The 19,907-nt window shown below is 34.9% G+C and overlaps 1 protein-coding gene across 1 annotated transcript in view; it reads left to right on the forward strand.

The window, feature by feature from the left end:
- Positions 1 to 18,985, forward strand: part of LOC113394249 (uncharacterized) — a 305,225-nt gene extending 286,240 nt beyond the window's left edge. The window contains exons 12-31 of the mRNA XM_064217365.1: positions 3,861 to 4,097; positions 4,467 to 4,608; positions 5,332 to 5,483; positions 5,841 to 5,953; positions 6,586 to 6,746; positions 7,238 to 7,504; positions 7,991 to 8,208; positions 8,670 to 8,853; positions 9,726 to 9,866; positions 10,116 to 10,353; positions 10,644 to 10,834; positions 11,958 to 12,095; positions 13,424 to 13,979; positions 14,058 to 14,295; positions 14,376 to 14,675; positions 14,745 to 15,881; positions 16,143 to 16,304; positions 17,227 to 17,283; positions 17,757 to 17,854; positions 18,602 to 18,985. Coding sequence (XP_064073435.1) covers positions 3,861 to 4,097; positions 4,467 to 4,608; positions 5,332 to 5,483; positions 5,841 to 5,953; positions 6,586 to 6,746; positions 7,238 to 7,504; positions 7,991 to 8,208; positions 8,670 to 8,853; positions 9,726 to 9,866; positions 10,116 to 10,353; positions 10,644 to 10,834; positions 11,958 to 12,095; positions 13,424 to 13,979; positions 14,058 to 14,295; positions 14,376 to 14,675; positions 14,745 to 15,881; positions 16,143 to 16,304; positions 17,227 to 17,283; positions 17,757 to 17,854; positions 18,602 to 18,869 — 4,998 coding nt within the window. The 3' untranslated portion in view covers positions 18,870 to 18,985. The remainder of the gene's footprint in view (positions 1 to 3,860; positions 4,098 to 4,466; positions 4,609 to 5,331; positions 5,484 to 5,840; positions 5,954 to 6,585; positions 6,747 to 7,237; positions 7,505 to 7,990; positions 8,209 to 8,669; positions 8,854 to 9,725; positions 9,867 to 10,115; positions 10,354 to 10,643; positions 10,835 to 11,957; positions 12,096 to 13,423; positions 13,980 to 14,057; positions 14,296 to 14,375; positions 14,676 to 14,744; positions 15,882 to 16,142; positions 16,305 to 17,226; positions 17,284 to 17,756; positions 17,855 to 18,601) is intronic.
- Positions 18,986 to 19,907: the final 922 nt, after the last annotated feature.

Genomic DNA, 19,907 nt, shown 5'->3' on the forward strand with positions numbered 1-19,907 from the left:
AATTATATCCAATTATGAGGTAAAATTTCTCACTCTATAACCGTAACGAGCTATATTCGTTTATTCTGGATCTTATTCTAGAAATTTCTTAGTTTAAATGGTGAAAATTTTCCTCTACGGAATACATTTAACGGCTCATATCGATTGTCTAAGTTTTAAGTACCTAAGACGGGAAATATTATGAAAATCTTCGCTACCCAAAAGTAACGTAAAAGTAGCCAAAGCGAATCCTTAATTACTAATTGGAAAAGTTTATTATTACAGAAAATAAACTACTTAAAAATATACAGCAGTTTAAAATTACAATTCGATTTAATTAAATATTTATTTGAATAGATATTTATCAGAATATGAATTCTATTTAGAATTTCCGGTAGATAAAATAAATGGAACAGTAACCAAAACACGTGATTTTTCCGAAAATTACGCGTTCAAAACCGGATATAGCCCCTCTGAGATTTTGTGTACTTAATTGCTGATTATGATAAATACCTTGCTCCGTCGTGAAAAAAAAAATATTAGTAAATTTTGCAACGTAAGTACTATGCGAAGAAGCGTGGTGAAACAAAATTCACACCTAAATTAACATTAAACAGGCTCTTTTTTTATGGCACCGGTAGTTGGACAGGCAAATGGGCTACCTGATAAGTGGTCACCGCTGTTCAGATTTACATGGATTACAGTTGCGCCGTTTGAAATTTAAATATTTTCTTAGATAACCAAACGCGCTACCAAATTTGAGAAATGAGATGTTATGGCCCTTGTGACTTTAATTGCCCTGGCTCACTCACCCTTTAAACCGGAACACAACAATACTGAGTATTACTGATTTGCAGTAGATTATATGATGAGGTGGTACCCAGACGGGCTTACACAACGCCCTACCACCAAGTAAACTTCTTTGCTATTTATATTTAAATGTATATAAATTTACAAAAGTGTTAATTTAAAAAAATCTTCAAATGAAATAAATAAACCAACATTAAACGACTTTAAAATAGTTTATTGCGAACAAAAATTTTCCATAGATAAAACATCCCCAGTTTGGAAACGAGTTGAAAGCTGAGGCGAGTTTATTTCACTAATGTATTGTAAGAGACTCTTTTTGTTATTTCAACGATAAAACGTAGTTGAATGTATCTTTTGTATGAGGATGCTGCCTCAGGGGAATCTTCTAAGTACCGTATTTTTTCAAGGAACGTGATGTAACTGCTTTGCTTAAATTCGCTTAACGTTTTTAAATTCTGTTTACACAAATATGTATTTTTGTACATCGATGCTTAGAATATATGTATATGATTGCTAATGTCCTTAAAAATTTAAACATAAGATTAAAAAAAATAAATCTACGTAAAATATTCCATGATTGCCAAGATTTGATCCTAATTCAAATATAATTCCAACGGATTACTTGTTTAAATAAGGATTAATTTGACCTTCGAAATTTCTGGAAATACTAACAGTTAATTTGAATAATTCTCATGCCCTGATTTAACGATTAGCGTTGAGATAACAACTGGGGTGAACGCGTGAATAGTTAAGCCTGATTAAAACAAATGACCACTTCACCTTTTACAATGACCGACAAAGTTATGGAAATGAATTAAATATATATCGTTCTCTTAAAGCATTATATCGATATAGTCATTCTCATCGAAGCCACTAGCCAACTGTGCAGTAGATATTATATTGCACAAATATGTGCGCAAACAAGGGCATAGTTAATTATCTCGTAAAATAATTCTCTTGCTCTCATAATATAATGGGATGAAAACCTGATACAACCGCAAAGAGCTCAGATCTTTGGGTTTTCCTAGGCATCTGTTACCACAAATTAAAAACAACTTATCAATAAGCAATGAGGTTAACATTTTCTTATAATCATTCTTGCTAGAAGCGATATAAGTGTAGCTGCACATGGCGAAAACTTCCCTAATAAACATAATTCGATATGAATTAGTCGATCCGCTCTGTAACCGCTCGTCAAGATATATACAAATTTTGTATAGGATATTTAAAGATCATCGAGACCCGTGCAGAAAAATCAGTAAGAGCACAATCTTTAAAAGATAAATCAGTTACAAAGCTAGCCAAGATATTTGTGTATGAGAAAAAATACTTGAACTTACAGTGAAATGTCTCTGAATACACGAGTACAACTCTGGGCATTGGTCTCCTCTCCTTTTGACCAGCTTATTCCACTTCGCTATTTGAATAAGCCACGTGAATAGTAAGGCTATAACCGATTAGTCTATTTAAAAAAAATGCCAACACCCAGCACAGGTCACTGGCAAATGTGAAACATCGAAATTGATGGATATTGAAAGAATTTATACGTAATATAAAACGTTGATTAAATTTGTAAAATAATTAATAAAATTTATTTTTTATAATCACAATAATACAAAGCAACAAAGTATATTCGACCTCCGTGGTCGAGTAGTGTGTACACCGGTTCGATTCCCGGCCGAGTCTATGTAGAAAAAGTTCATTTGTTTTCTATGTTGTCTAGTCTGGGTGTTTGTGGTACCGTCGGTACTTCTAATTTTCCATAACACAAGTGCTATAGCTACTTACATTGGGATCAGAGTAATGTATGTGATGTTATCCAATATTTATTATTATGTATATTATTATATAGTATACGCGGCACGCATACAAATAGAACTAATAACTTGCGGCGGAAAGGGGCACGACGACATAAAAGAGCACTATGCCGTTCGCCTCCACGGCCTATGATTCAGGCTTACCCCCAAGGCGCGCCAAAATTTACGCACATCTAACGTATCATATAGTTGTTAACTATGAAGTCAAGTATTAATTATATGGCTCTACGTTTATGAATAAAACATCATTTAAGTCTAAATCTCAAATAGTATTTGAATATAGAATGTCCCTCAAGCTCGCGTTCAACACTTTCATATTGTGCGTTATGATATATCCCAAAGGGCGTATTGTATTTATTCACAAATGCCTTATGTAGCTCATATTGCCTATATTCGCAATAATTGAGAATTTATTTAAAGAATCATGAGCGTTCGAGACAATATTGCCTTTTGAAATGAATAAATTCTCTTTGTGGTGTTTATTTTTATTGGAAAAAATACTTTCACTTTTATAGGAAAAATATTTCTGCAGACGGTACAGTTTCGCTATGTTCACATGGTCTGAAGAAAAATATTCTTTCCTATTTACATTTAGTATGTTAAAATTGTATTTTCACAAGATAACGCACAAAATATAATGGTAAATAACTTAATTATTGAGGAAATACATAATATGATATAAATCGTAGCCTCAAGACACATGTATACATATGAGGGGACGTTAAAAAAATAATTTAGAACATCTGAGTCTGAGACTTTGACGATGGTTTTTTTTTTTTTAATCTCTTCTAATAGCAATTATAATTGATATAATAATACAAAAGTAGAAACAAGTAATCCCAATCAACTGCCTCGTGATACTTTATAGGCAGCTGATTCTTAGATCATGATTTCAGTTCAGGTCGCCATAGTTTCCATTAGATATGGTTGCTTTGGCTAAAATTGGTCAGTTGAATGTTTAAATATAGCTGATTTTGTCAAAGTCGAAGAAGAAATAGTTGGTTTTGGGAGCCTTCCAATTGAACGCTGTCAAATTTGGAACAGAATTGTGAAAACTTTGTATGTGGTATTTGTAGATCTCCATAATCTATTGATTGGATAACTCACAGTAACTATTCGGCGGAATTGTCCTCGAGGGAGGGGAAAGAATGATCTCAATCACGTCCTCCGCGCATTACCCTGGCGAGAAGCAAAACCCTAATAAAACTTTACGCTGCAGTATATATTCTATTAATATATATTATTTTACTTTAGGTTTGTGATGGATTAAACATGAAGCTGTCATCCGTTCACACAGCAGAAGAGGAACGATTCGTAGTAACAGGCATCAGACAAAGCAGCGATTACAGTGCTGGATCCGTATACTGGCTCGGTGCTCGTGTAGACAACAGCGCTGAACTCAGCTGGATTGATGGATCGACTTTGGATTACCATGCTTGGCCACCGTATAACGATACAGAAGAAATCGACGAAGCGTGTTTAGGTGTACAAGTAAGATACATTAATACCTGATTGGAAAATGTACTAGCGTGACGGTTTTTGTAACCAAAAATTAAGTTAATCCGAGTTCAAATAGCGAATACATTTTTTTTATAACAAATCTATCTAACAAAACTTAGAACTAGCATTTCATAAGTTTTTGGTAATATTTTCTTAAATATTAAATGACATAACGTACCTTGAATGACAATAATTAATATCACTTATTCATGCAATATGCTCCAAACCTTCTCCTCAAAGTGAGAGGAGGCCTTCGCACAGCTGTGGGAAATTTACAGGCTGCTGATGATAAAATGAAATTAATGAATTCGTGCAATGCTTTGAGTAATACGTATAATCATACTTTGACACTAATTGCAGTGGAAGACATCACCGGTACCATCCCAACCCAGTGGCTTGTATTGGACGATGCATAAATGTGCAGCTACTGGTGGATACGTATGCAAACGTCGCCTCTACTCGGAACATATTCTGACGAACACAACTGTTGAAGGAACATCAGGTAAAATATATACTTCAATGAGACTACTCACCATCAGGTAGCCCATTTGCTAACTGAAGCAATAAAAAAATCTCTTCTAAGATATTTTCTCTTACAAGAAAATTTAACTAAAATTTAGATTATTAAGAAAAATTAATGTAAAATCATAAATATAAATATAAAACCTACTTGGTGGTAAAACTTTGTGCAAGCCCGTCGGAGTCTGACCTACCTACAGAACGTCGGTACGGGCTTGCAAGTACCACCCACTCATCACCTATTCACACAATACAAAATACTTAGTATTGTGTTCCGGTTTGAAGGGTGAGTTAGCCAGTGTATCTACAGGCACAAGGGACATAACACCTTACTTCTGAAGATCCGTGATGCCTTGGTGATGTAAGGATTTGTTTAATATTTCTTACGGTGCCAATTGCTATGGGCGGTGGTGACCACTTACTGTCAGGTGGCATAGCTGCTGGTCCGTTTACCATCCATTTTGTAAAAAAATCAAAATTAAGGTACATACAATTACGTACATAACATGTGTATTAAATGAATAGTTTCGGTTAAGCGAATACAGCATCAGTACATTATATATTTAAGTTATACATATATTTAAAACCTTATTACTTAATTTTAAATTACATTAGTTAGGCTTTACTAAGCCCTAAAATACTTTCCGCGTCATTTCGTTCACCTTATCTAAAGTTTTTTTATTAATTTTGTCGCACTTTTTTCTAGGTGTACTAACCAGCCCAAATCACCCAAGTATTTATGACAACGATCTAGACTATTGGGTGCACGTTAGAGGACCTGCCAATACGCGACTCGTGTTCGTCTTCCAGACCATCGACTTAGAGTACCAGAACGATTGCCTTTATGATTTTATTGAGGTATTGTATTGTTATGTATGCCTTTATTATTTTTAATTCATGAAAAAATACGTTCGGTGCTGATTCTTTGCGACAGAATATTATAAAATAACGATTCAATTTTTCTCGTAAGTCTTGAATAAAGAATATTTTGATTTCGTTCGATTTCTTTAAATGTTCTTGAATGTTTTATTCAGCATATTTGAGTTGTATTTTTTGTTTACAAAACCTCTGAAACAATAATTGTCTTAATTTAACAAATAATCTCAGCCTAAAGAATCTTATTCTTTAGTGTCATTTTCTTATCGTCAATTTATACTTATTTTTTCCATTTTTTTATTATACGACGTTTTAGAAATGTTAAAATTATGTTCATAGCTACGAGATCGAAAAGTTCATTCGAAATCGTCAAGGTATTGTGGTTCGGTCGGTGAAACCAGATGGGTGGCAACGACCAACGAAGCTGTTCTTCATTTTCACTCGGATTACAAGTGAGAATAAACATTATGTTATTCATCTGTATGATATCTTTATTAATATACTTCGCCTCTTATATTGCGGGTTCAAGAATAATTATGTTTTACTACATTTAATAAATATCACATAATTTGTTGCTTCAAAATCAACAACAGTTGGACAATTGATTATCTTACTAAGTATAATTACAATAAATCTTTCATTCATATAAGATTTTAAATTAACATGGTTATTTTTATTACTAACAGTATTTAAAACGGGATATTTACCAAGTTTTTTAATTTTTATTTGGTGGAGCTCGATATTTTGACATTATCTACGAATGTCTTGTTCACTTGTGAACATAAAAAACATGGTAAATATCCCGTTTTAAATACTGTTTCATTCATATAGTATAAAATTAAAACGATTATTAAAATTCTGGGCTCTTATAAATAAAACGAAATTTAAAAGAGTCTTACGTTATGACTTTACTTCTTGTATTTATTTAATGTGTTGTTATTTATACTTGTGGTTGCAACGGAATTTTAAACTAGATCCTCCTAAACGGTTGAGCTGAAATTTCCGCACACTTAATGCTGATGCCAATACAATAATACACAATTTGGTCTACTGTCATTAACGTGTGATTTTTCTTTTATTTTAGCACACCAGGTTCAGGGTTCTCTGTAAATTGGCGAGCAGTAGAATTAGCAGGTTGTCCGTCCCAAACATTCACGTCCAAAGAAGGAGTCTTACACAGCCCGAACTACCCACATTTTCTTTTACCTGATTTGGATTGTACCATTGATATTTTTGCACCCACAGGTATGTTATTAAATTTCAATAAAGAGAGTAAAAATATTAAATATTTAAGCATATTTTATGACTTACCTTCAATTTTACTACTAAATGAATATATTTACACAGAGAAAATAATAGCCTTCGTTTAATCGACTACCTTGTTAATGTATCTAATGAGGCTATAGTATCTCGTCTAAACTACGTCTTAAGCACAAATCCAAGATCAGGCTTAAAATAAAATTGAATGATCTGGTCCTGGTCTAAACTCTCCTGGTCGTATTGGATTGCCGTTCCTTTGAATATGAATGAAGGAGTAAAGGGTGTAAATATATTTGCCCTTGCACACTATAAAAACTTCTGCGCACTTGACCAGCGTCCGTAGACCAATTATCATCTTTACCATTCTTTGTCTTATTAAATGATATTTTAAAACGAGTGTGTATAATTATTTTTTTGAACTGAAGTCCTTTTCGTTCAAGACCGCTATTACGAGACTTTCTTATTAATTATTTCAGGTAAAAGAATATTCCTTAACATCAGCTTCTTTGATTTTGGCTACGGGATTTTCCAAAATGGTGTCCCGATCAACGTAACTGAAGTTATACCTGAAGACAATTACGTAGAAGTTCAAGTAGATACACAGAGTGCTCCTATTAGACCATTCCTGAATTCGGAGATACTAAATAATGGAATTTTTGTATCACAAGCCGAAGTCATGAGATTGAGGTTGAGAACTGGTGAAAATGCTACGGGAGTAGGATTTTTTGCGCATTTCAAAACTGGTAACTTTTTAATATATTTATTTAGTATTTAAAATTTACTTATAATAATTTTGTTTTTAAAGTTTTTTAAGTAACTTACTTCTATTAGTAATCAAAAAAATATCAAAGAAATACACACTTGAAACAAATTAGTATCTAAAATATTACGAGGGAATTTTTAATAACCGTTTGGCATTTGGAGTATGTGACGTGTTTTGTCATCCATTAATATAAATTGTGTATTTTTTTTGCGCTTCAATAACATGAAAACTACTGAACATATCGGTACTATACCATGACCAATCGACGGAACCGTCCGTAGATGGTTATCATGTTTTTGGATTGCGTTTATCCTTCAAAAAAATTTTTTATTATTTTAAATAAAAATATAGGGATGAAATAAAATCATTTCCTCATTTAATTAATATTATAAACGATAAATCATAAGACGGAAATTTCGGAGACGAATATTTTTGTTACCGATGTGAAAAAAGACAATATCTCCAGAGTGGTTCGTGAACGTGTCGCACGTGGTGCAGCTCCGCGAGAGCACGCGCGGCGCGCTGGCGGCGCCCAACTGGCCGGGCGCGGCGCCGGCGCGCGTCGCGCTCAGCACGCGCGTGTTGGCGCCGCACGGACACACGCTGTCCGCCTCGTTCGCGCGCACTGCCCTCGTGCCCAACCACGCGCACTGGCCGTGCGGACAGGGGAACGGATGGATTGAGGTGATACGAACTGTTGATGGCTATTCTAAAAGGATTCTAATAATAAATTACTTACTAGAGACTCAGAAATATTACAAGGACGCCACATATTGTAGTAATAGTGGTTATCACTAACCTAAAGCTACACCATTAAGAGTGACTACGTGTATTCTTAAATAGTAAAAATAATTACAATTCCTACATTGTTTGAGTTTTTCCTCCGCTGTCGCGCACTAGATTTATAGTAAAATACGGAATTAAATATAATATATACCTACATATAATATATATACATATATTGAATTGGCTAATGATTGATATGCTAATGATGATTACTGTTCCTTTAAACTATAGACATAGTTAACCTTTTATAATGAGATTGAACTTACCCACATACATGTAAAGAGATTATTTTTTTGTTAATTAAAAAGGTATTATTTATAGTATTTTTATCTAATTTGTATCTAAGAACGTCATCGCAGGTTAGAGACAGCTACACAGACAACAACGGCACGCAATGGACGCTCTGCGGCATTACCAGGAGCAAAAGGAAAACTGAGTCGAATGCGCCTCTTGTTATCAACTCCTATCTTCACTCACTGATCGTGTCGCACCACGCTGGCGACGCTGGACTGAACATGGAAGTCTCTCTTATGGTCAATATAGGCTAGTATTGACACTTATATAGAAAACCCAAACGTGTAACATTTCAATGTAAATATTGTATATGGAACGACGTTTACTTTTACAACTGTAGGTTTTCACTCCAAGAGCTGCGACGATTGTGGTAGTTATTAAATAAGGTACTCAACTAGTAATAGTGCTTTAGGTACTTTACGTATGTACCACCTGTTTACTTTATTACTGTTTTCCGGTGGGAAGAATGAGTTTATTTTATGAGATAGGTAAACGGACGGACAGTTGATAAGTTGTCGCCATCGCCCAAAGACCGTAAGTAATTTTAATTATTCCTCCAATGCGCTCCAACGCGCCACTTTAAGAACTAAGTTATTATGTCCGTCGTGCCTGTAGTTAGACTCACCCTTCAAACCGGAACACAACAATACTGAGTACTGCTGTTTAGCGGTGGAATATCTCATTAGTGGGTAGTGCCTACCTAAACGGGCTTGCACAAAACTCTACCACCTGCTAAAACGATCCATTTTACATCGAATTATATAATGGTCGTTATATAATTTGCAACAGATTTGCACAAGATACATAAAATTGTTTCACAGACGACACCAGTTTTAAAAATGATAAACTATAATTACAAAGTATTACCACTTAGGGCGTTGTGCAAGCTCATCTAGGTACCACCAAATATTCCAACGCCATGCAGTAATACGCGTATATTTAACAATACGCACAAGGAACATAACATCTCAGTTCCCAAGGTTGGTGGTGCAAGTACTGCTGTTTGGCGATAGCCTACATGAGTATCAAATTTTATATTATTTTAAGATGGAAAACTAATTGTCAAACAGTTTTTTATAGATGTAATAGACTCGACTGTGTTCATTGTTAATATATTTTAGATGCGGAATATCACAACAAAATGCTCATTCTTCCCGACGAGACCAACTTAGAGTCGTGCTATCCCAATCCTTGCTCGCATGGTGGTCGATGTGCTGCAGATGATTCGAGAAATTTCTGTCAGTGCTCGGGCTATTACACTGGTAAATACTCGTAAAGTTAACAAAACTGTATGAAATTTAACATTGAAAATTTAATTAACCTTTTACATTTAATTTGTTGCTTCTTTTTTTAAATAAATGTATAAGCTTCTGCTAAAATAAGTTTCTGAGATCAACGTGTATAACATACATCATAAAAAATAACTTTACAATGTGAATTATAGATTACTTCACTGAAGGTTGCGTCTGTAATTAAAATTCTATCTATTTATTACTGGTGCTTTATTGCAGGAGCATTCTGCTTGCTCACAGCTTGTGAGCGATCACCTTGTATTTTTGGCAACTGTTCCCTCGTAATCGGAAGCAGTGACGAAGGGTTCAGTTGCTCTTGTAGTCGAGGTTGGAAAGGCAAGCGCTGCGCGGAACGAGTGCGTCCATGTGCTTCAAAGCCGTGCAACAACAGAGGGGCATGCGTGGAAAGAGATGGGGCATTTCTATGTCAATGTAATCCATCGTGGAAGGGAAAGAGGTGAGAAAAATATTTATTTTGTACACGGTCAAGTGAAGGATAAATCTTATAAGGTTTCTAAGATTCAGTGTATTGCGAAATATTTGAAGTTACCATTGTGAGGTTTCGTGATATAATATTTTTCTTTAAATTTAGTACCATATTATACCGCCACTACGTGTATTCAATATTACAATAAATCAAAATATTGAGTAATATTTTCGTTAACAAGAAGTATGCAATATTATTTGTGAGTTATTAGTTTATGCGTCATAAGCCTTAAGGCGTCAAATTCGGTGGACACGTTCCAGGTGTGAAGTTCCAAACCCAACACCAAACATCGTCGGCCTTGGTACACGAATGATGCAAGAACCATTTTGGCTCGGCCTATTCGCCGTATTTGTAGTCCTCGGCATGATCGGTCTAGTGTGGTGCGCCAAGAGACACTTCCCAGAGAAGATAGAAAAACTCCTCGCCGAGGAAGCCGACAGATGCGCAAGACGTAAGTTGAATTATTATATTAGGATCACGTTTGGAGGACAAATCTTTAGGCTTCAATGAAACACGGAAAGAAATTAGCAAAAAAAAAAAAAACATTTAAATAATACGAATAGCACACTACCAATATGACAGCTTTTCACAATTTTTATAAAACACAAATTTAAAACAAATTAATTATCAATAGATTCGTCACCGTACATTAATGCTTTGATGTATGTTTTATCAGATCTTTCCGCATTATGTATTTTCTAACGCACTGTCTCTGGGATGGTAAGACACCTTTTCAGTAATTTGTTCCTTATATGTCTCAATGTCTTCTTTCTATGTTATAAAGCGATATCAAAAACTGATCATTACTATTAGAGAGAACAGCTAAAAGATGAAATTAAGTTATAAAAACGAATTAAGTTACGTATTTGTAAAGTTTTTGATATTTACAATGAACACAATTATTTTAGCTTGTTTTAGAGCAATCCTGATTATTTACGGTTTTCAAAAGATTTCAGATAATTTATTGAATTGTCTTAAAGTTTAGAATTACATATATGTATATTTAAATAATGAAATAATAACGAATATATTACATACTAAATTAATGATATAATAAGAAAATGCCCTAGATCGAATCTCTTTATTTTAAAACATATTAATCATATTTTATATTTATAATAATTATTATAGTTTCTGACAAATGAGTACATTTAGTAAATATTTTCAAGATAAAACAATTGTGTCAAGATTGGCTTGAATAAGGCTTTATTTAATAGCCGGGATATAAAGATATGTGTATACCCGAATATTAGATGTATGGCGAAAACTCCACCTTGTGATGAAATAATGCTCCTAATGTGGTAGCTATTATTAACATAATCACATACGATTACGACGGATTAATGTGTAGCCTCGATGAATATGTTACTCCTAAGTAAATGAGTGTCCCCTTTCCAAGCTAATTGTTCTCCTATTAATGTGTCCATAAAATCACTCGGTTATATATCCCGGCTTGATGTGGTGGCGCTAGCGTCGCGGGGCGGCGCGCGGGGGCTCGGGCGCGGTCCGGGTCGGTACGCCGCGGTGCCGCAGGCGGAGCCCTGCGGCGCTAGTGACTGCGCGTTTGTCCACAGCGAGGGGCGCGGGCGAGGCGCCGCACCGCACGCTGCTCACGCGGCTGGGTATCCGCAAGCCGTCCGTGTCGGGGCTCGCGCACCCGCGGGCCGCGCGCACCTTTAGTTTGGACGATCTCTTAAAGCCGCCGCCCGGACGTAAGGAGTGGAGCGCGCTCCTACCCGTGCACTCCGCGATCGGACTCACATGTTTTCGTTCTTCATAATAAATAAAATCATTCATTGTCGTTTGTCATTATTCTATCGCTTCATTTCTCGATCTTTATTTTTATTCGGTTTTGAATATTTCGCTGTTGATATTTATATGTCCAAATCTTTGCTAAATTTTTTTTCTACTTTGATCTCAACCTTTTTTCCTCAGGTGTGTTTCCTTCGTGTATCAATTTCTTTATACGTTGCCAGTCCGTTTCTATTTCGTTCTACTAGTTCTTTTAACGCTTCGTCAGTCATTATAACTCTCATATTGTCTTCGATATTTCATATCGTTCATAGCGCTCATTCATTCAGTGTTGATCACGTCATGTTCGCAAACATCTGTCAAGCATAGCGGAGCGCGCGGTGTATCTGAGCTAAATGTCTTGAATGTTCCCTTGCTGTCTTGATACTTGGTGTGGAATGCTATCCCTTTAACGGTCTCGCTATAGACCAGTGATACATAAACGTATGCACCCTTAACTATGCATTTACATCTTATAAGCAATTACTGTGTAGACGCTCCTTCCTTCGTTAGCACCTTTTTAGATCGTCCAAATTTTTACCAAATTTTTTATTGTCAATATATTAAAAGAAAATTTTTAAAAATAAGTTATTATTTCTATCTAAAATTATTGACAATATAATATTTGGATTTTACAACTGAATTGAATGTTGCTTTAGCATGCTCTGGACATTGTTCTGCGCTATCTATGTTTATCATTGTTATCGAGATATTTACTTCCTACTAATAAATACTCTTCAACTATACTATCAAATTCTTACGAATTATAATTTTTAGAATAGTGTCTATTAGAATCACGCCGTATAACTTTGTCCTTATACGATTGTATAGATATCACAAATATATATTTTTTAATAATAAATATTTAATTAATTTCATACTAAGCAAACACGATAACTATACAATCATTAGATTTTCATATCCATTCGTTTTAAAAATTTGATTGATAAAACTACTTAACACAGTACAAGTCATAACACGATTAAAATTGGCACGTTTAAATCTACACTTTCTTTAATAGCACCTTACCCTAAAGAATTGGCTTCCATTAGATGCACTTATTTCTTGGTAATATTAAAGGCATGATAGTGTTTACTTGATAAAGCCTTTCAAATTAACGTTCTTTTTAAAATAAATTTTGTGAATAATCATTCTAAATGGTATAGTATTTGTCATGAACATCTGTGTCGTAGCTTTTGTAGATTTTTATGTGTAGTAATTTATATTACATTGATAATATGTTATACAGGGTCACCGTCACCTCGTAAGAAACGTAATAATTCAACCCCAACGAAGAAGAATGCTGCAGAAAAAAAGCAAATTTTACAACAACTCATAAGCCCAGCACCAGCTAATGATCATTCAAAGAAAATAACGATGGGGGAATTAATACAAATGTCTGAAAAAAGAACATTAAGTACAGTAGAAAGTGCACCAGCTTTTGTAGAATATGGAGTAGATAACAAAGATACGTCATTTGCCAGCGAAGCGTCGTCACCATCTACATCTCCTTCGATGCGACAAATATCTGACCCGAAATTAGAGAAAAAAGTAACTTTTGCGAGGTTACTTAACAAAGTATCTGCAGAAATGAGTTCTAGCTCTGACGTAGATATGGTTAATACAATTGCAATACCGATGGCAGTTATAGCAGATAGAACTATTAAAGCTAAAGCTTCTAGCACACCGCCTTCGCCTGGGGTAGAAGTTAGATCACCTCACAGTACATCGAGCAATCAGGGTAGTGATTCAATGTCGAGTCTTGATTTAACGCTAGCGCAATCTGCCCTTAAGAAGTATTCCAGGTAACATTAGGTATACATTATGGATTTGTATAAATTGTTAGCTAAATGCTTATAATCTTTTTTCGTTGCATATTATAGAACACCAAAAATTTCAAGCGCAGATTCAATATTGGCTATGTTCCGAAATTTCGCATCATCATCAGCGATGGTTTCTCGGACGTCATCTGGTGCTATATCAGCGTCTAGTACTCCAACGGCGTCTTCTCCTCAAGATGATACGGTGGATGCAGACGATATATCTATCGCTTCTTCACACATCCCATCACTTGCACCGGATTCACCCATTGCAAGACCACATAATACTATAGAAATACAGGTAAATAATCAATATTCAAAAATATATATTCGTAAATTTACAATATCTTATGGATAATACGATATGTATAATAATTTCAGGTTGTAGATCCTCTCAGTTCACACAAGCAGTCATCGTCTGGTAACTTACTCCATCCACCTTCCATCCTTCTCGAAGTGCCTAGTAGTATAAATAAGTGTCTATCTCCAATACGTGAACTTCCAACTCCACTCCCTACACCTCTTCCCACTCCTTTACCTACACCACTACCTTCGCCTCGTATGCCCCGAGCAAAAATGGAGTCAGATTTAAAAAGTGATTCAACAATTACATGTATATCACCGAGTGAAGATGAATTAGATGATAAAGCTGAACGACCGAAATCTGGATTAAGATTGAAGGTATAATTTACACTCCAAAAAATAAATCTGAATGTAATTTATACGTCTACATATAAATTTTGTTTACAGCTACGTCAGCCGGTTTTGAGTACAGACACGCCGACACCGTCCACTCAAGTGACTGATTCACCCAGCCCTAGCGTCACACATAGTCAAGATTCCGAAAGGGAACTATCGTCTCCTTCACCTGCTCCACCATCTCTTAGAGTTCCTGTCCTCACTATTGAGCGTCCGTCTCCTGGATCACCACCTCCAAGAAGAACACCGCCGCATTTAGACTTTCAACCGCCTCCTCTGATAACGGTCACATATAACGCAAGCGAGGAATCAGATGAACCTTTGTCACCGAGGCCACCGCCACCGACAGCAAACATGTGCTACTTAAGCCCATTCTCAATGTCAGCTAGAGGTGAAAGAGCTCCCTCCGAATCCAACTTATCATCATCTGGCTACAGCTCTATGGCAAGTCCAGGTCCTTCGAGATGTGGTTCCAGCAATCCTTTGTGTCCGTCTGAAATGGAAGATCCAGGTTCAGGTGGTGGTCCTTCTTGTTTTCAATCTCGAAGAAGACCTCTAATGAAAACGAATTCAAGTCCAGCTACATCTAATGATGGGGGAAACGAAAAGAGACGAGGTCGTTCAGATTCAGAAACCTTATCCGATGATCCATTGTTAGAATCGAATGATGAAGGAATCGGCACAGACGAAAGAGTAGATGATATACCTTCCAGTGCAAAGGAATTAGCAAATTTATCTGTTTTAAAAGAAACTTTAGAGATACCACAAGCAGCAATGTGTTCACCAAGTGGTGTTACAAAATGTACAATAGTTAAATGCATAAGTGTTGAAAGAGGTCTCGATGAAAAGGTTAGCTTAAAACCACCAATCCTCTTTTCTGATTGCAGTCGTCCATTGAGTCCTGTGAGTTCGAGAAGTGAAAGCCCTTTAAGTGATAAAACCGGTCTCGGTTTATTCTCCCCACAATTTTACGGGCGTCAGTTACCTTTCACAGACTCCGATGGGCTTTACGATTTTCCGAGTTCAGAATGTGTAAAAGGTGGTAGCTGTAAAAACGGAAACAGTCCTCACAGAAAAGCTGGTAGAAGAAGAGACAGAAGAACATCAAGAACAACATCTCACGAAGCAACTGGAACAGCTAAATCAACTTTACCTCATATGCCGCATTCCATGCACAATTTATTAGAAGTAAGAATTTATATATATATCAGCATCTATATAATATAATCTCTTCAATTCGCCAATTTGAAAATTAATAATGTTCAACTTGACAATCAACACGGTCGTTTTAAAAATATATTTGCAGGCAACCGTGAGCGAGTGCCGATATTTTATATTGAGATCGTTATTGAAGTGAATGATGACGCCTTGCCAATTTCACATGCTTCTTAAAAACATTTACAGCGACGCCGCCTTATATATTTTTTTTTATTTTCTTGTAATTTACAGGTGCCTTGTTGCAATCGAGGTCGAAAATCAGGAAGACGCAGGTCTAGATCACAAGCGCCAGCACTGGCTACTTCATCGTCTTCTGAAGAATCAATTTCCAACGCTTCCGTTGCATCTGTTGCATCAGCTAGAGAATTCAGATTACCAGATATGGATATGCAGGTTATATAAAATAAGATAACCTCCCTGACCGAATATACAAGGTTGATCTAATATATTTGATAAAATGTTTATTTTTTACGATTAAAACACAAAATAAAGTAATGTCGCTTATAATTGTTTCAAAAATAATAAAAGGCACTAAATATGAAAATTCATGATCGTGACCGTCAAAAGCAATATTACAAATTACTTATGTAATGTCGGATACAATGGATGTTCATATTTATAAAATAAATAATGGCACAAGCTTCCGCGTAACTAATTATTTTATTTAAATAAAATATCAAGATTACATAAAAATATTATTAAACGCATAATATCACATATTAATTGTTGTTTGATTGTAGCTTTCAATGTTTTATTTACAAAATCATAAATGGTACGTTATCACTTCTCTTTTCAGAGAATTTAAATTAATAAATTCACTGTTGGCCTAATGCCTAGTTTGTAAGGCGTGGCAACTCACGTAAGACCTGAACTCTTTGCGGTCGTGTCGGATTTTCCATTTCATATTCTTTTTCAGTGAAGAAATAGAAGTTGTACTTGTGTTTTTGAAAAACTTGTACACTATAACGTCTGGCGCAATTGGCTAAAATACAATGTCTGAAATTTAAATCAAATTATTTCGTACACTTAACACTGATTTTTAAACTAATATATTTGATCAATAATCCGACAAATAACTGGTTATTCCATAAATTCAAGCACTAATGTTAATTTAATACAAAACAGTCATAGTTAAACTTTGTTATATCCCATTGCTGGAGAAATAATTCAGGTTTAAGTACACTTCAAGGGTTCATCCACTGCATAATCTCGCCTCATATCAACAAATGATTTATTCGCTTGGCCATATGTATTTTTCAATGTGATATGTTCCGCTTATTATATTCAGTTTTCGCAACGTATAGTATATTTGCAGCCAGAGACGATGAGAATCAAGAAACCTCTGCGGCGACAAAAATGCAGGAGCTCTGAGGTGATTCTGAGTAGACCTGTATACCGACTGTCATTGTAAAGACTATATCTATCTACTTGAAAGATTCGTAATACGTCTGATTAACCAGTTTACGTAACGAAACTTTTAATTTGATTAAATAAAATGAGGTTTTATATGCATTAAGCATTAGCATTTACTAGCTTTGTTTTTACAATAATAAAGTCTTATATAATAACAGTCAGTATAAGTTTTTGGGGATATATTTATATTATCTGATAACATTTTTGTTTTGTGTAATTGCTATTGCGTCTCAACGTCGATTTATTTAACTATATATATTTTTTTTATTGATTCCATTTAACGATATAATCCTTTTACTAAGATTTGTAGGTACTTTATATTTTTATTTTAAGATTTTTAGTTATAATACAATATAAATAAATTATTGTGTAAAATATAAAATTATTGAATACGTGTAGTTGTTCCTAAATAATTATAGAGATAATTTACAGGACACGACATCAAAGATTTCATCGAATCTAGACTTGACGGAAGACTCACGGAAGCCTGTCAAAGTGAGCAAGCTACGGACCATCGGTCACCAAATAAGGTTTAGTATATACTTTCAAGATTTTATCAAACCTATATAGAAAACACACTTAGGTACTATTATTTAAGAACGCAAGTCTTTACGTTAAGTTTACATAAATATATACACTTCTTACAGTGTATTGTCTATGGCCAGTAGTGGCCACTTACCATCAGGTGGCCATATGCTCATCCGCCAACCTAGGCCATAAAGAGCCCACGTTGCGACTTCACCGTCAAAAATATAAAAAAGACTCTTGACCGGATTTCGATCACAGTATTTAATAGAGACTAGGCATCTGAACAAAATATCTCATAATAATAAATAAATAAATATTGGACAAAATCACATACATTACTCTGATACCAATCTAAGTAGCTCAAGTACTTGTGTTATGGAAAATCAGAAGTAACGACGTTACCCCAAACACCCAGACCCAAGACAACAGAGAAAACTAATGAACTTTTTCTACATCGACTCGGCCGGGAATCGAACCCGGGACCTCGAAGTGTGTGAATCTGTTATGGAGGCCCTTCTTTTGTGGAGGCCCCAGGGCAGTTGCCCCGGTTGCCCTTCCCTAAATCCGGGCCTGAGTGTGTCTGCACAAAATGATTTCAAAGGTCGTATTTACGATATAACGATAAAAAGTGATTACATAAAACTTGTATAAAATGATTGATTCACACTCTTATATATTTTGTAATTTATTTATGTATGTAAAAAAATTAAGTTATTTCTTCATTCAGTCAGAAATATAACACTTTCCAGGTTTCTTCGTCGTATAGAAACAAATCTAAAATTGAAAGAAACCTACCCCGCGATATCAGACGACGAAGGAGACGAGTCCTCGAGTGTCACGTCACCCCTGCTTCAAGGGAGGAAGGATCTTAGTGGCATGCCCGCCCACGCAATATCCGCTCCTCTACTGGGAGCGGCAAGGCCTAAAATCACGAGACAGAGGCGCTATGATAAGTCGCTTTTGAACGATGAAACAAGAACGTTTAGTGCTGCACCGGGTCACGATAATTCGGATTGATTTTGAAGTTTCGTTGGTGAGTGAATGTATGGTTTAATGAATTCTCTATCATTACTTCAGTCTTATAATTTATTTAACTGTTAATCGATCGATGACGTACGTTAATATGTTACCAATAATGCTAGCGTCTAAAAATGGCGACGAATTCAAAGTTATACAAGATTCTAATCTAATGTGATAAAATGTAATATAAACACGCGTAATAGTAGGAATGTTGTTATTACGTAGAATTAAAAGTAATTTTTAATAACTTACAAAATATAATTTCCCTTTCGTTACGTTTTGATGTCTTAAATTTTTCTATGTAACTTAAAATTTTGTAAATATATTTCGAATAGCAATAATTCATTTTATAAGTCGTATATGTTTTATTATGATTAGATATTACTATTAGGGTTCAATGAAATAAACTATCTTATGAATAAAAGTAATATTTTATTGAGTTGGCGAATCTTACTCATACTTACGAATATAAAGTGCGTTAGGGTAAGTTGGGTTGTCAGAATTTAAAAAAAACATTAATCTCATATATTATCTATATTGCAAGACATGCTTTTTAATCTACATTTCTTATTTTGTACGATACAGACATTAAAAAAAAACGGTCCTTTTTTGTTTATGATTTTCATAAATCATAGAACGTTTCTGCGTTTTCTTATTATTTTAACATTAGTTTTTGTTCTTTTATTTTGTCGTCAACGAATTACTAGTATGTATATTTATGTATTTTGTCATGCATTTTTATTCAATCTTACAAATCTCCACAGTCGTGTTGTCCGAGTCTTTCTTGTATCTGTGATGTGCGGCCATCTTTTTATTTCTAGACAGCATCACAATCAGTTTATCACAACCTATGTGCATTTATCGTGACATGATTTAATAGTCGAATTGTCAATTTTGTAACAGTTATCACGTAAGCAGGTTCTAATTACCCTACCTCTATAAATATAATGGGAGTTTATTATTAGGGCACTCATTTAGTTCTTTGAATTTCCAAATCAACCTGCCTCAAGAAAGAACAAAATTAACAAATGCCTT

Source organism: Vanessa tameamea, chromosome 16, assembly GCF_037043105.1.
Source record: "Vanessa tameamea isolate UH-Manoa-2023 chromosome 16, ilVanTame1 primary haplotype, whole genome shotgun sequence".
Taxonomy (NCBI): Eukaryota; Metazoa; Arthropoda; class Insecta; order Lepidoptera; family Nymphalidae; genus Vanessa; species Vanessa tameamea.